We start from the raw sequence: 13,708 nt of genomic DNA on the forward strand, positions 1-13,708 counted from the left end.
GTCACAGGGCAATTCTGGGGAGGCTGGGGCTTGGCCAGGCTGGAGTGCCCGGTGGTGCCAGGAGGGATGCTGGAACGAGGCTTGGAAAGGGCAGATGCTCTATCCCACCTCCCCCTGCTGCTGGAGCTGGCCAGACTTGGCCCCTCACCTTCCCTCTCATTCTAACTCACCTTGCCGTGCCACATGAACCTTCTTCTGTTCGTTCCTACCTCAGGGTCTTTGCATGTGGTCTTCCCCTGGCCTTTTGCCCCCTTTCACTGACTTCCCATTGCTGCTGCTTAGCCGAGAGATCATTTCCTCTAGAAGGACTACCTTGAGCGTGCGCACGTGGGGCCCCTCCTCCCTGCCTCGGAATTTTGTGGTCACTTTGTATGTGTTGATTTGCTCATTGTCTCAGGGAGGGCACTTGGTCTCCTTCTTGCTGTGTCTGGCTCCAGGCATGCAGTACGTGATTGTTGACAGTAAATTTGGGGCCCAGGGGCCTGAGCAGGCAGAGGTGTTGTTTCTCTGAGTGTGGGAAGTTGGAAGGAGCGTGCCACTCAGCTGCCTGCCCTCAGGACCTCAGTCCCTCCCTGGGCCTGGTCCAGGTGAGCCCAAAGAGGACCCCTGACCTGGGTAGTGGCTGAGGGACTCAGGAAACATTAGCCTTTCAAAATGAGCCAGAGTTGGTCAGATGAAGAGAGGGATCAGGCTGAAGGACAGGCCTGCACAAGGTCTGGGGTGGAGAGGAGCACAGTTTATGACTCTCCCCACTTTATAGATGGGAAAACTGAGGCTCAGAGAGGATGGTCACTCTGAGATCCCTTCGACTCTCTCCATGCCACCATCTACTGCCCTGCCAGGACCAGAGGGAACAGCCTCTTAAGTAACTCAAGACCATGGGCTGGGCCTGGCCAGGTGGGGTGAACGGGACCATTGATCGTCAGAAGGCAGCAGGGAGTCCCAGGGCAAAGACCTGTGGCTGGCCAGTCCCCAGGGGCCCCTAATCGGCTTGGGGTGGCCTCCAGGAAGCTTGTCGTGTTTGCTGGCATTTCTCGGGCAAACTAGGGCAGCAAGTGTGGGAGGGGGCTGGGCTGCTACAGACAACGTGAACTCCTGTCCCCCAGATCTGGTCCCGGCTCTGCTGTGGCTCACTCGAGTGACCTGGGCATTCCTTGGCCCCCTCTGAACCTCAGTTTTTCCACCTGTGAAGTGGAGCTGCTGGGTGGAGTAGATGACTTGGGAGGCCTCCAGGGTAGATGGGTGACCTCCCACAGCCCCACCCACTTGACCACCAGGCCCCACTCTCCCCTTAATAGAGGAAAAAAAATGGAGAAGTTAGAATTTGGGTGGCTGAGAAAACAGAATATTAATCCATCCCTATCAGGAGGGGGCTTTTCCCCCTTGGTCTGTAAAATCTCCTAAAATCTGATTTTGCAGGAAGTTGTTGGCCCAAGGGAGGCCTGTTTCCCTGGCAACCATTTTCCTCTCTCAGCCCCCTCTGTACAAGCCCCCCTCTTAGTCACTATAGAGGCTCATGAAGTTTCCATGGCAACAAGGACCTCCAGCCCCCACACCTGGAGCCTGGGCTGGGGACAGGGTGAAGAGGGCCCCTGGGTAGGAACAGGGCCCAAGAAGGGGCATCAGGGGAATGGCTCCATGTCAAGCACTTAGGGCTGAGGGAGCAAAGAACAGAAAAGCCCATTCCCCTGAACAGGTAGGGGTCTTCTCCTCAGGCTGCCAGGCACAGGGCAGTGATGGGGTGAATTCCTCTGCTGAGTCCTTCCCGTCTTGGCCCAGAAGGGCTCCCCAAGGTCAGCGGCCCAACCCCTTTACCAGGTTTGAGGGACCTGGGCCTCAGGTCTGTTCTTCTGTGTGGCCTCAGCACCTGACTTCCCCTCTCTGGGCCTCAGTCAGTTTACTTGTAAAATGCGGATGTCGGGCTCGGTAGGGCCTCCCAGCACCCCTCTGCAGTGTCTCGGAGCTAGAGCGTCTGCCTGGGATTTGCGCCTGGACTGGAGCGCTCCTCCAGCCTCCGAGGGTGGGGGTCCCTCCCCCCTGGACATCTCTTGACCCTCCCATTTAAACTCCTCAGGGGAGGAACACCTTCTCGGGTTAGTGGGTTTATGGATTGTGAGCTCAGGAGGCAGCCTGATTTCAGTTCTAGTCCCAACTCTCCCCTTCAGTAAATGGGGGAACATTCTGGTCCATTCTGTCTTGGTTTTACATCAGAAAAAGGGAGTAATACCAGGCCTTTGTCTGTTGGATTGTTGCAAGGAAGGAGTGAGGGGATGCTAGCAAAGCCCTGAACGTAGACTGTGGCACACGGTTCACAGGGAAGGGGCCGAGTGGGGGTTTTGACGGAGGCAGCAGGGGAGGGAGGGAGGATGGTCCTACCATCTGAGCTCTGGCCTCTCCTGAGGCCCTGGGTTCTGCAGCCACTGAAGTCTGACCCACAGTCCTGAATGGGGTCTAGTTATCAGTCCCTCTGTAGGCCAGCGGCATCCGGGAGTGTGCAGGGTCAGCCTCTGATGATGCCCCCGGGCTAGGGGCTGGGTCTGTAGGAACTGGGACAGGGCTCTCTATTCCCTGCCCTTCTGGCCCCATTATGCTTCCTGATCCCCCAGTCCAGCTGTAAGTGGGTTGTCAGCTAAGCCCCAGTTTGGCTCGCTGGCATAAGGTGGGCTCCCTTCCAAGCACTCGTGCTTATTAGTAGGGTGGGGGAAAGCACTCAAAGCCTGAAGAAGTGGAACTCTAGTTATAGCCCCACCACAGTAAAAGCAGGTGATGAGGGAGCACTCCAACTGCTCCTTGAACCCGCCACCCTCAGATGCATCTCCACCCTACTCAAGGACTCTTTCTTTTCCCCCTGGCTGCTTTGGGTCTTCGTTGCTGCCTGTGGGCTTTCTCTAGTTGCGGTGAGTGGGGACTACTCTTTGTTGCAGTGCGCATGCTTCTCGTTGCAGTGGCTTCTCTTGTTGAGCTCTAGGCGTGCGGGCTTCAGTAGTTGTGGCACGTGGGCTCAATAGTTGTGGCTTTCGGGCTCTAGAGCGCAGGCTCAGTAGTTGTGGCTCAGGGGCTTAGTTGCTCCGCGGAATGTGGGATCTTCCCGGACCAGGGCTTGAACCCGAGTCCCCTGCATTGGCAGGCGGATTCTCAACCACCGCACCACCAGGGAAGTCCCTAGGGACTCTTATAGTGGGGGCGAGGAGGCATAGACAGCCCTGACCCCCCGGAAGAGATTGGGGTGGTGTGGAAGTTTCTGTTTCTTCTGTTACTGAGGGTGGTTAGGCCTGTCTGTGGGTCAGACCCAGCAGTGGAGGTGAAAGCAGATGCAGGGGTATCAGTAGCCTTGACCTGGGGTCAGGGTGGCAAAGAGCCAGGTTCCCTCAGAGGGAGCCTTGCCTGGCAGCAGGTGGGCCTGGGCCCAGGTTTGGGCCAGGAGGCTTTCAGCTCATCATCATTTTCTCTGCATTTCAGGTCTCCCATGAGTTTGCCATCAACTTTAACCCCACCAACCCCTTCTGCTCAGGTGAGTGTCAAGCCCACCTGCATCTGCCCTGGGTTTACGCCAGGCCTGGCCATCTCCCTGGGCAGATGCGGGGGAGGAGTAGTGGTTTCTGTTCTTTTCTCTCCCCTCCCCTTGCACTTGCTCAGTGTGGCAGATGGGGAGAAGCTGGAATTTGGAGTCAGGTGGCCCTGGATTCAAGGCCAGCTGCTGCCCTTTTCTGGCTGTGTGACCTCGGAGAGATCACTGCACCCCACTGGGCCTCTGCCTCCTCACCTCCCTCAAGGAGGTGTGATACCAGGGTAGCTCACCTCACTGGGTGGTCAGGTGAGAATTAAGGGAAGTGCTGGCATAAAGCCCTGTGTAGACCAGGAGGAGGTGAGAGCAGCAAATGACACACCTGCCTCTCACCTCCCTTCTGCCCTCACTGGGAGGGCCCATTCTTGTCCTGCCCCACCGTTTCCCCACCTTCCACAGGGAGCCTTGGCACCTAAGGATTGAGCATGGCCTGGGCGGGGGTGCTGGGCAAGAGGGAGGGGCAGGCAGCGTACGTGGTGTCTGTGCTCTCCCTGCCCCAGGCCTAAGAGGACTTCTGAGCCTCCCAGAGTCAGTTAAGAAACAGTGAAAGAGAAGGGGCTCCCAGGTGGGTATGGAAGAGGGTGGTTCCTGACACCATGAGAGCTTTCAGCCTAGGACTTGCCTTGGGCGTAGCATCTACCTCCCCTGGGAATCCCTGAAGCTGGGTCAGGTTTGTACTTGGAAGGGAAATGCATCAAGTCACCACGATGGGGATGATGCTGTAACTCAGAAGCCATGGGCCTCTGTTGGCTGAAAGCGTGGCCCTGTCCTCCTGCTGGGGCCTGTCTGGTTTGGAGTAGGTCTGCCGAGATGTTTTATCCAAGTTCAGATTGGTCAACCTCATCTCTGGCCAGAGGCCTTCTGGACAGGACAGCAGAGCAGGGGGGTATTCTTAGCCTTGTAACGGTGGCTATTTACAGAGCACCTACTGTCTGCAGAGCTGTGCAAGCATCTCAGTTCCCCCAGCAACCCTGAGAAGCCATAGCGTGTCCAGAATGGACCTCCAGGTGGCTCCCTGTGACCCCAAAGTATTACCGCAGGTTCTGCCCGTGCCTTCGCTGGGAGGAGCCTGCTGGACACTCTCCTGCCAGCTTCCCGAGGGTGTAGATTACTAGTCTCCTTGACAGACAAGGAAACAGGCTTAAATAACTTCCCCCAGATCCCACAGCTAAGAAGTGGTAAAGGCAGGAATTGGAACTAAGGTCAGACTCCACGTTCAGGGCTCTTTACACCACTCTGGCCCTGCCCTCCGGAGCTTCCAGTACCACAGGGCCCAGACTGGCCACGGCAGGGGGCATTTGGGGTGGGCAGCAATTGGGATGAGAGTGGGTGCAGGGTCAGGGAGGACCTGGCTGATCCAGAGTCTTTTCCCCGAGGCAGGCGTGGACGGCATCGCCCAGGCATATTCGGCTTGCCTGCCCCACATCCGCTTCTACGGTCCCACCAATTTCTCTCCTATCGTCAACCACGTGGCCCGGTTTGCGGCCCAAGCCACGCAGCAGCAGACAGCCATGGTGAGTAGGTGATCACTGGCGTGGACGTGCAGGATAGGGCTGGCACAGGCTGGGCCTTCCCTGCCAGATGGAGGTCTGTCCTTCCTACCCTACCCACCCGTGGGGCTGGCTGGCGAGCTGGATGTTCTGCCTCCCCTTGTTCTAAAATCCTAGGTGAGCCCCGGCCTCTCCACCTTAGTTTACTAGCAGGGATGGGAAGGGGGTTGAAAGCAGCTCAACTTGACTGGTTCTGGATTCCTGGAGCACAGACTCCAGGACAGACAGCAATTCCATCCGTTCGGTGCTTAGTAGGAAATAGGGGCTGTGATTAATGGGAAGTGCCTCCAGGCAGAGGGAAACCCGGAGACTGTAGTCCCTGCAGCCCTCAGGCTGACCCTCTGGGCCACCCAGTTCCCATTAGAGCAGCCGCCACCTCACGCTGAAGGGTTTGGAACCGTCTGGCCCAGGTCCGGCGCTCAGTGACGAGGCTCAAGCCTGAGGCTGCCAGGGCTGCTGTGTGGCATCTGGAATATATGGCAAACGGCCATCCTGGGCAGCTGCATCCCAGGTCCTCTCCCTGCACCTAGCTCCAGGCCCAGTGCTGGAGTCACCAAGGGTCACCTTGCCCACCTCGCCTGCCATCCACCAGCCCCTGCCCCAGGGCTACGGCCCCGAGGAGCTGAGCCAAGTCTGGGAACCCAGCACCCGGCCCTAGGGTGGTGGAGCCCGGGCTGGGACGTGGGTCCAACTACCACCTGACCAGGCCCCTGAGCCACCGCCACAGCCTCTGCCCCTGTGTGGGCTTCCTCCTCCCCTGGAAGGAAAGGGTTGCTGCACAAGTGCTGAAGTCCTTTCCTGACTGTCCTTTTCACTCTGCCTCCAAAATACTATCCTCAACTCGCTCGCTTCCCCATTACCACGGCCACTGTCATCTCTCATTGGACACCACGGCCGTCCCCTCACCCCTCTTGGCCCTCCTATCCATGCTCCTGCTAGAGGGTCCTTTAACCGTGCACATCAGATCCTACCCCCTCCTGGCCTCTCCTTCCCGCAACCCCACACCCCTTCCTTTACTTGTGACCATTCCACCACTGACCTTGTTCCTATTCCTCAGAGACACCAAGCTTGTCTCCCAGCAGATCCTTTGTTCTGCCGTCTCTTCTGCTTGGAGGTTCTTCTCCTCTCTCCCTGGCTTGCTCTGTCCCATCCCTCAGTGTCCCTCAAACGCCACCTCCCTGCAGCCTTCCTTGCCCACCCACCTGAAACCTATCTCCTGCCTTCTCTGTTTATTCCCGTCTGGACTCTGATGACGGTGGCAACATCTCCTTCACATACTCCACGTTTCTGTCTACTGGGTGTCTCCCTGGTTGGCCTCTCAGCCCCACAGTGTTGTCCATCATCTACTTGGTGGCCCATGCTGTGGCAGACGCTCGTGTTCTGGGAACGGATGGATTTAAGTTGGCCCCTTTTGTGTGCTGTGCACTGTGCGAGGAGCTGGGAAGAGGTGACTCAGCCAGGGCCTCTCTCAGAAGGAAAGGAACCTGGTCCCATTGGGACTGCCCAGAGGAGGGAGGCACCTGCTCAGTCACTGAGGTAGAGGTTGCCTTCCCGAAGATGGAGGCAAAGATAAAAGAAGGGGAGGTTATGAGAAAGAGAGGAGGACACCAGGGCCAGCCTGGGGAGGGCAGGACAGCAGTATGTGTGGTCTGTCTGGGAGGCAGCAGAGGGTCTGTGGGAAAGGGGGTCCTGGGGTCAGCCTGCCAGGGTTTGAATCCAGCCCCTGCCCATCCCTCACTGGGTGACCTGGGTAAACTTACCCTCTCTGAGCCTTGTTTGTACCATAGGAATACTAATAGGACCTACCTTAAGGAGGTGGTGTTAGGATTAAATGTGATAACACAACAGCTGGCACCCAAAGAGACCTGAGGATGAGGAAGGACAGGTGGCAGAGCATTCTGGGAAGAGCCCTCCAGGCAGAGGGGATGGCAGATGCTAGTGATGGAGGTCAGTGCACGATGTCAGACTGAAGATGGTCCTGGTCGTTTCTGCTTCAGGGAGTGTGACTTGCTCTAGTCCTGGTCTTGGTGATGGCAGCTGAGGGCCTGAGACAAGTCCCTTCCTGCCCTGAGCCTATTTCCTTTATGAACTGGGACAAGTGGGGAGGACCTGGGAGTGGTGTTTTTAAATTCCTGGGGTGCTGGGCTAGAGCTGGATGGAGGGGGCAGAGTGAGGGGTAGCCCCTCAGCTTGCACACCCTTTGGATGCCTAAGCCAGCCAGGCCATTGTCCCGCCCAGACTTATCTGCCTGAACCAGCTTTCAGAGGGATGGAAGAAAGGCCTGCATTCTTGTTTAAGGGAAAAAAAAGGGGCGGAGCAGGAATGAAGGCCAGTGTTCCTCTCAGGCTCTTTCACCTGCCAGGCAGGGGCAGGACTGGGCAGGAGATGAGGTCCTGGGGAGAAGGGGCCTGTGTCTGCTGGATCCTAGGGGAGGGGCTTGGGCCCTGGGGACCACCAGAAAGGTGTCTTTGCATTCTGGGGAACAGCTGCTGAGGGCCCTCTAGAGGGAAGAACTGGGCCCTTTCTGTGAACAAGTCCTAATCCTCACAGTACCCCAGCCGCTTTCGTCATGACCAGGTCCTCCCAACCTGAGGAGGCAGCCTTCCCTGGCTCCCTCACACTGGGGAAGCACTGTTACCCACCCCAGCTGTGTGACTTTCGGCCAGCATCTCTGGGCTGCAGGAGGCGAGCCAGGGGTCTCTACTAGCCTCTCCTACTCTGATGTCCAAGAAGATACAGATAATTCTCTACCTCCTGCCTTTACTCCGTCCATCTCACCGTGCACTGAAGGTGGGGATGCCTCAAGGTTTGGAGGCCCATCGACCTGGTTCAGACCCAGCTCCCGCACTTCCTGTGTGACCCAGAGCAGGTTGCTTATTAAGCTCTCTGAACTTCAGTTTTCTCACCTGTACAATGAGGATGATGGAACACAGTACCTGCCTAATAGAAGCATTGCAAGGATTCAACCAGCTCAGCATCCAAATTGCTCAGCACAGTGCCTGGCACACAATAGCACCTAATAAACGTGAGCGGATGAATCTTCTTAGGACACCTCTTGGGCCGGCATTTGGTGATGCTGAGCCCATGTAGGCCTAAGGCAAAAGGAAATTGTGCATTACCTGATGCTTTCATACAGCTGCTTGTGTGGCTTCATCCTCCCTGTCCCCCACACACGAGCATGCATGCACACCCACGCACAGGAAATCAAGAGCAGATGGTGGAAGCATCTCTCTAGGCAGGCCTGTGTTCTCCCATTCATTCACGCAGCTCATCTCTACCGCGTATGTTTCTCTGCGGCACTGGGGAGACCATGATGCACAAGCCAGAGCCTCTGCCCTTCCAGGACCTGTGGTCTTGTGGGGAGCCAGGCCAGGAACAGCAGCTGTGATGCCAGCCAATTAAAACTGTGATGACAGAATTATAGGATTATGAAGGTGGCATCTAACCCGACAGAGGGCTCAGGGCAGGCTTCCTGGAAAAGTGATGTCCAAGCTGAGACTTGGAGGATGCTTAAGAGTTAGTCTCATAAAGGGTGTGTATGTGTGTGCGTGTGCATGTGTGGAGTGTCCCGGGCAGAGGGAACAGCATAGGCAAAGGCTTGAAGGCATGGTGTGTGGTGTAACTAAGGGAAGGAGTGTGATATAAGAGGGGTGGGTGGGGGTAGATGAGGTTGAGAAGGTAGGCCAGCTCCCACAAATGCCTTTGAAGCCAGTAAGGAATCTGGATTTTCTCTTAAGGGCAGTGGGGAGTCACTGAAAGGTATTAAGAGGTTGGGTGGTACCAGGGGACTCCTACTGTGGGGCCTCATCCTTCCCTCTGCTCTGACCCATGTGACTTGGGCCTTCCCATCCATGGCCCATTGATAGTTGGCTACCTAGGCACCTGGTGCCATAGTGGAGGGGGAACTGGGAAGCAGCCAGCACCCTGGAAATTTCCCTCCACTCCCCAAGGCCCTCAGCAGCCAACTTCTCAGAAGTAAGCTAGGGATGAGTGCAGCTTCCCCGGACTCTGCCTGGAACTGTTGTGGTCAAGTCAGTTTCTTATAAATCAAATCACATGTTAAATGCATTAGGGGAAGTGGCTATTTACAGCTCTGGAAGCCTGAAGAACCTCTTGGGTAAATGCTAGAGATACTCTGTCCTTGAAATGTGTTGGAAATTTGGGGTTTGGGTTCGACCTGGCAGCAGTTGGCTGTGTTTATGGAGCCCGCACAGGGTGCCAGGCCCCTGAGATGTAGAGGTGTGAGGGGAGGGGCTGCCCTGAGGAGCTCTAAGGGCATGGGGGGAGAGGAGTATCCAGAGAAGCCTGCCCCAAGGGGTAATCGCTGGCAGCGAAAGCAGAGCTCAGGGCTTGGGGGAGCCCTCACATCCACTCGGGATGGAGGAGTAGACGCTCAGAGAGGTCTTGGAGCTGTGGCTGGGGAGGGTACGCCAGGCAGAAGAAAGTAAACCAGGAAAGGCATGGAGGTGGGAAAGCTTGGGGTAGAGTAGACCAGGACTATGCATGGGGACAGCAGAGGCTCTTCCCACCTCCTCCTGCCTGATTCCACCTTTTTCTCCCCTTCCACAGCCCCCCCCCACCGCCACCTCCCCTCTGTCTTGGGGATGGGATCATGGACCCCTAGGGTTGCAGTAGACCTTAGAGGCTACTGGACAACCTCATTTTTGCCTGGGATGGGCATGAAGCCTAGGACTTGTCAGTGGCACTTCGCTTCTCCCTGCCAGGCCCCACTATTGGAGAGACAGCTACTGGCCACTGCTGCCATTGTGGAAAGAGCCCTAACTTTGGAGTTAAGGCTTGGGCTTGAATCTCAGCTGTGCCATTCCTGGCTGTGAGTCCTTGAGCAAGTCACTGAACCTCTCTCAGCCTAAGCCTGTCTCCCCAACCTCCAAAAGGAGAATCCCAGCGTGAGGATGACACGGAGCATGTGTAGTCACCACCACCGTGACTCACCTTTTCAGCTGGTGCCTACTGTTCTGCAGGAACCCAGGCCGTGGGGAAGAAGGCTCCAAGGCTGTGAGGGAGGCCTCGGCCTGCGTGCTCCAAGTCTCCTAATGTAGACACGTAGCTGGTGGAAAGGGAGAGCCAAGAGGGCCATGTGGGGAGGAGGGTGGGAGACAGCCATCGGAGCTGGAGGGGGCTTGGAGACCAGTCCCACCCCGAGTGGTGAGGCCTGTCACCCAAGGCCAAGTATTCTTTTCTGTCCTCATTGCTAGGCCTCTCAATGCCTTCTTCCCTCCTGCCAGCCTAGGTGCCCCAGAAATACTGCCATGGACTATTTTTGGTGGGATGGAAGTGGGGTTAGAGGGCCACTTAAGGAAGGGGTGCTGGCTAGAATGATGGTGGGCTATGAGGGGACAAGGGTCTGGATGAGCTTATGAGGTGCCCCTCAACCCCAGGAATGGGGACTGGCAGCAGCAGCCCTCCACTACAGGAATTCGGGCTGCCATCTCCATAGCAACAGGTATCCATCCCCAGCCAAGCTTTCGGCCTCTTAAAGGTACTGTTCAGGAGGAGTTGGACTACTGCTGTCGAGGGTTGGGGGTTAGGATGGTGGCATTCGTACCTCCACATGGTTCATTCCTTTCAGGTTGTGCTTGGGGGATAGGCAGGAGAGCTAGGCATCCTCGATGGCTGAACATGTGGTCTCTGTATGTTTCCCAGGGAGCAAATGGCTTTGCTGGGTGAGAAGGTGGCCAAATGATGACTTGGGGGCTAGCTTGGTTCTGCCCTTTTTAGCTCCATGACCTTGACTAGTCTGGGTCCCCGTTTCCTCTCCTGAGAATCAGAAGGGTCAGAAGAGAAGGCAGAAGCCCCAAACAGAGAACATTAGGGCCACAAGGGCTTTTCTGTTCATCTTATGTATGGGGAAAACTGAGTTCCCCAAAAGGGGCCAGAGGATGCTAAGCACAGAGCCGAGTTGAAAATGAGGTCTTAGGCAGCTAGGAATGCTGGGGCTTCCAGTGAGATCATCCAGTGAGATTTCCTGAACTTCATTCACTCACTCCCCACCTCCAGTCTATGCTATGGCCACCTGTCACCTACACTAATTATTCATATTTTTTTCATGTAAATAATTTTATAAAGAAACTATAACCCACTCTAAGGGAAAAGTTACTTACCACTTGCCATAGAGAGTAACAGTAAAAATAAATACACCAGGCTGCAGAGTGGTGTCAAAGTCTACCTAGAGACTGCTGTCCCTGGAGCTCTGAGCTTCCTGCCTTTTCTCTCTTTTTTTAATAAGGAAGGTTAGCAAGAGGGACACATAAGCACCAAACTGAGACTGCCTCCTGGGTGCAGTTTGTAGAATTCAAAGACCACTGCAAAACCAATACCCTGGGCTTCCCTGGTGGCGTAGTGTTTGAGAATCTGCCTGCTAATGCAGGGGACACGGGTTCGAGCCCTGGTCCGGGAAGACCCCACATGCCATGGAGCAGCTGGGCCCGTGAGCCACAATTACTGAACTTGCGCATCTGGAGCCTGTGCTCTGCAACAAGAGAGGCCGCGACAGTGAGTGGCCCCCGCTCGCTGCAACTAGAGAAAGCTCTCGCACAGAAACGAAGACCCAACACAGCAAAAATAAATAAGTAAATAAACTCCTAGCCCCAACATCTTCTTTAAAAAAAAAAAAAAACCAATACCCTTTCCACTGTGACTGATGCTGTGTCTGGGGTGTGCCTCCAGGTCTGCTTGTTGCCAGCAGAGTCCCACAATCCCAGAAGCACTGACCTAGATGATCTGCTTAGCTCCTGCAAGGGGTCTCTGAGGCCGGCTGTGGTAATGGGGAACGAGCAGCATCACAGGTGTTCACGTGAAGGTGGAGCAGAGAAGGGGAGGCTGCTCCCAGAGTCCACAAGCCAGAATGCATATCCCTCACCAGCCGTGGGCCTCACTCTGCCACAGATGCAGCTGTTGATTACCGAGCCAGCGTGGTCTCTCTGAGAGGTGCAGGAATTCCCACTTTGCAGACGAAGGAACTGAGGCACGGCGAGTTGAGTCAGTTGCCCAGAGTCCCACGGTGTAGCCACTGTCAGAGCCAGGCCTGGAGTCTGGGGCTCTCAAACCCCCAAGCTGGGGAGTCTGACATTACACAGGGCAGGAGGAAGAGAGCAGTTTGTGCTTCCAGCTGTGACGGAGGAGAGGCCTACAGGGCCCAAGCACTGAGAGGTGGCTGCCTAGGGAGGTGGCTAGGGTTCAGCAACAGCTCGGGGAGACGAGCCACCTTCCTCCCAGGGGTCAGAGGGTTTGGGGAGATTGGGAAAGGACGGAGGGGAAGGGTGGCCAGGGGCCGAGGGCTGTGCTGAGCGCCTGTTGACCCCCTCCACAGCAATACTTCATCCTCCTTATCATCACGGACGGTGTCATCAGCGACATGGAGGAGACGCGGCACGCCGTGGTGCAGGCCTCCAAGCTGCCCATGTCCATCATCATCGTGGGTGTGGGTAACGCCGACTTCGCTGCCATGGAGTTCCTGGACGGGGACAACCGCACGCTGCGCTCCCACACAGGGGAGGAGGCAGCTCGCGATATCGTGCAGTTCGTGCCCTTTCGAGAATTCCGCAACGTGAGTGTGGGCCCGGGCTGGGGAGGAGGCGGTTACAGGACCCCAGCAACCATAGTTAATAATCCAGAATGAAGGCGCTGGGATTGTCTGCCCAATCCTAGGCTCCTCTACCCTCAGCTCTGTTGACTACGTACCTCCTGAGAGCCTACTACCCGCCTGGCACCATGCAAGGCCCTGCCCCCAGGTGAGGCCATATGACAGTTGCATGAGCACTTGCTTCAGCAAGCTGACAGAACTCAAGGGAGTAGTGCCCAGTCCAGACTGGGGCTCCAGGACAGGGGTTCCCGGAGGACCTGCCCTCTAAACCTGAATCAGAAGTCGGCGTCATCCATGCGGGGGAAAGCACTCCAGTAGAAAGAGATGAGAGTAAGGCCCAGAGGCGTGAGGGGCTTTCCAGGAAATCAAACCTCGCCAGCCGCCTCTCTTCAGGTGGAAAACAGGGCCCATCTTAGGATGGCCTCCTCTCCCTGAGGGCCGCTCTAGGAGGAACTGGTGGCCTCCCTTGCTCCTGGAGGTGGCTCTGGTCCTATCTGCAGGTGACCCAGGTCTGCTTACAAGGAGGCTGGCATTAGCTCCCTGGTTGCTGTCCTTGCAGCTGGGCCCGCAGGCAGCCCCAGAGGGATCAGTCTGTCAGATGCCAGCCTGGCGCCTAGCTTTCATTTGACCAGAGGCACACTGTATAGCCTCGGGCAAGTCCGTGACCTTTCCTCCTGGCCTCGGCTGCCTCAGCTGTAAGCCTCAGGGTGCTGTGGCTCAGGTCCTGGGAGCCAGTCCCAGCAAGAACTGGCCACTCCGATTTGTAACCACTGGTGCTCACATCTCTGCCCAGTACCCTCTGGGTTTGCCTGAGCTAGTTCAGTTCCTTCCTCTCGAACGTGAGCTTCCTGAGGACAAATGCTGGGTGTTGGCCACCCAGGCACTGCATGGACACTGAACGAGCTCCTGGTGTGCCCAGCCTGTGACTGGGTGCCGAGCAGTGAATCAGATAGTCACAACCCCTTAATACCAGCCAAGAAGGTGCTCAGG

At 56.5% G+C, this 13,708-nt stretch overlaps 1 protein-coding gene across 1 annotated transcript in view; it reads left to right on the top strand.

Annotated features, from left to right (window-relative positions):
• The window catches only part of CPNE2 (copine 2), a 52,622-nt gene that overhangs the window by 38,150 nt on the left and 764 nt on the right, over positions 1-13,708 (top strand). The window contains exons 13-15 of the mRNA XM_060289849.2: positions 3,460-3,511; positions 4,946-5,079; positions 12,446-12,682. Coding sequence (XP_060145832.1) covers positions 3,460-3,511; positions 4,946-5,079; positions 12,446-12,682 — 423 coding nt within the window. The remainder of the gene's footprint in view (positions 1-3,459; positions 3,512-4,945; positions 5,080-12,445; positions 12,683-13,708) is intronic.

Source organism: Globicephala melas, chromosome 19 (assembly GCF_963455315.2).
Source record: "Globicephala melas chromosome 19, mGloMel1.2, whole genome shotgun sequence".
In the NCBI taxonomy this organism is placed as follows: Eukaryota; Metazoa; Chordata; class Mammalia; order Artiodactyla; family Delphinidae; genus Globicephala; species Globicephala melas.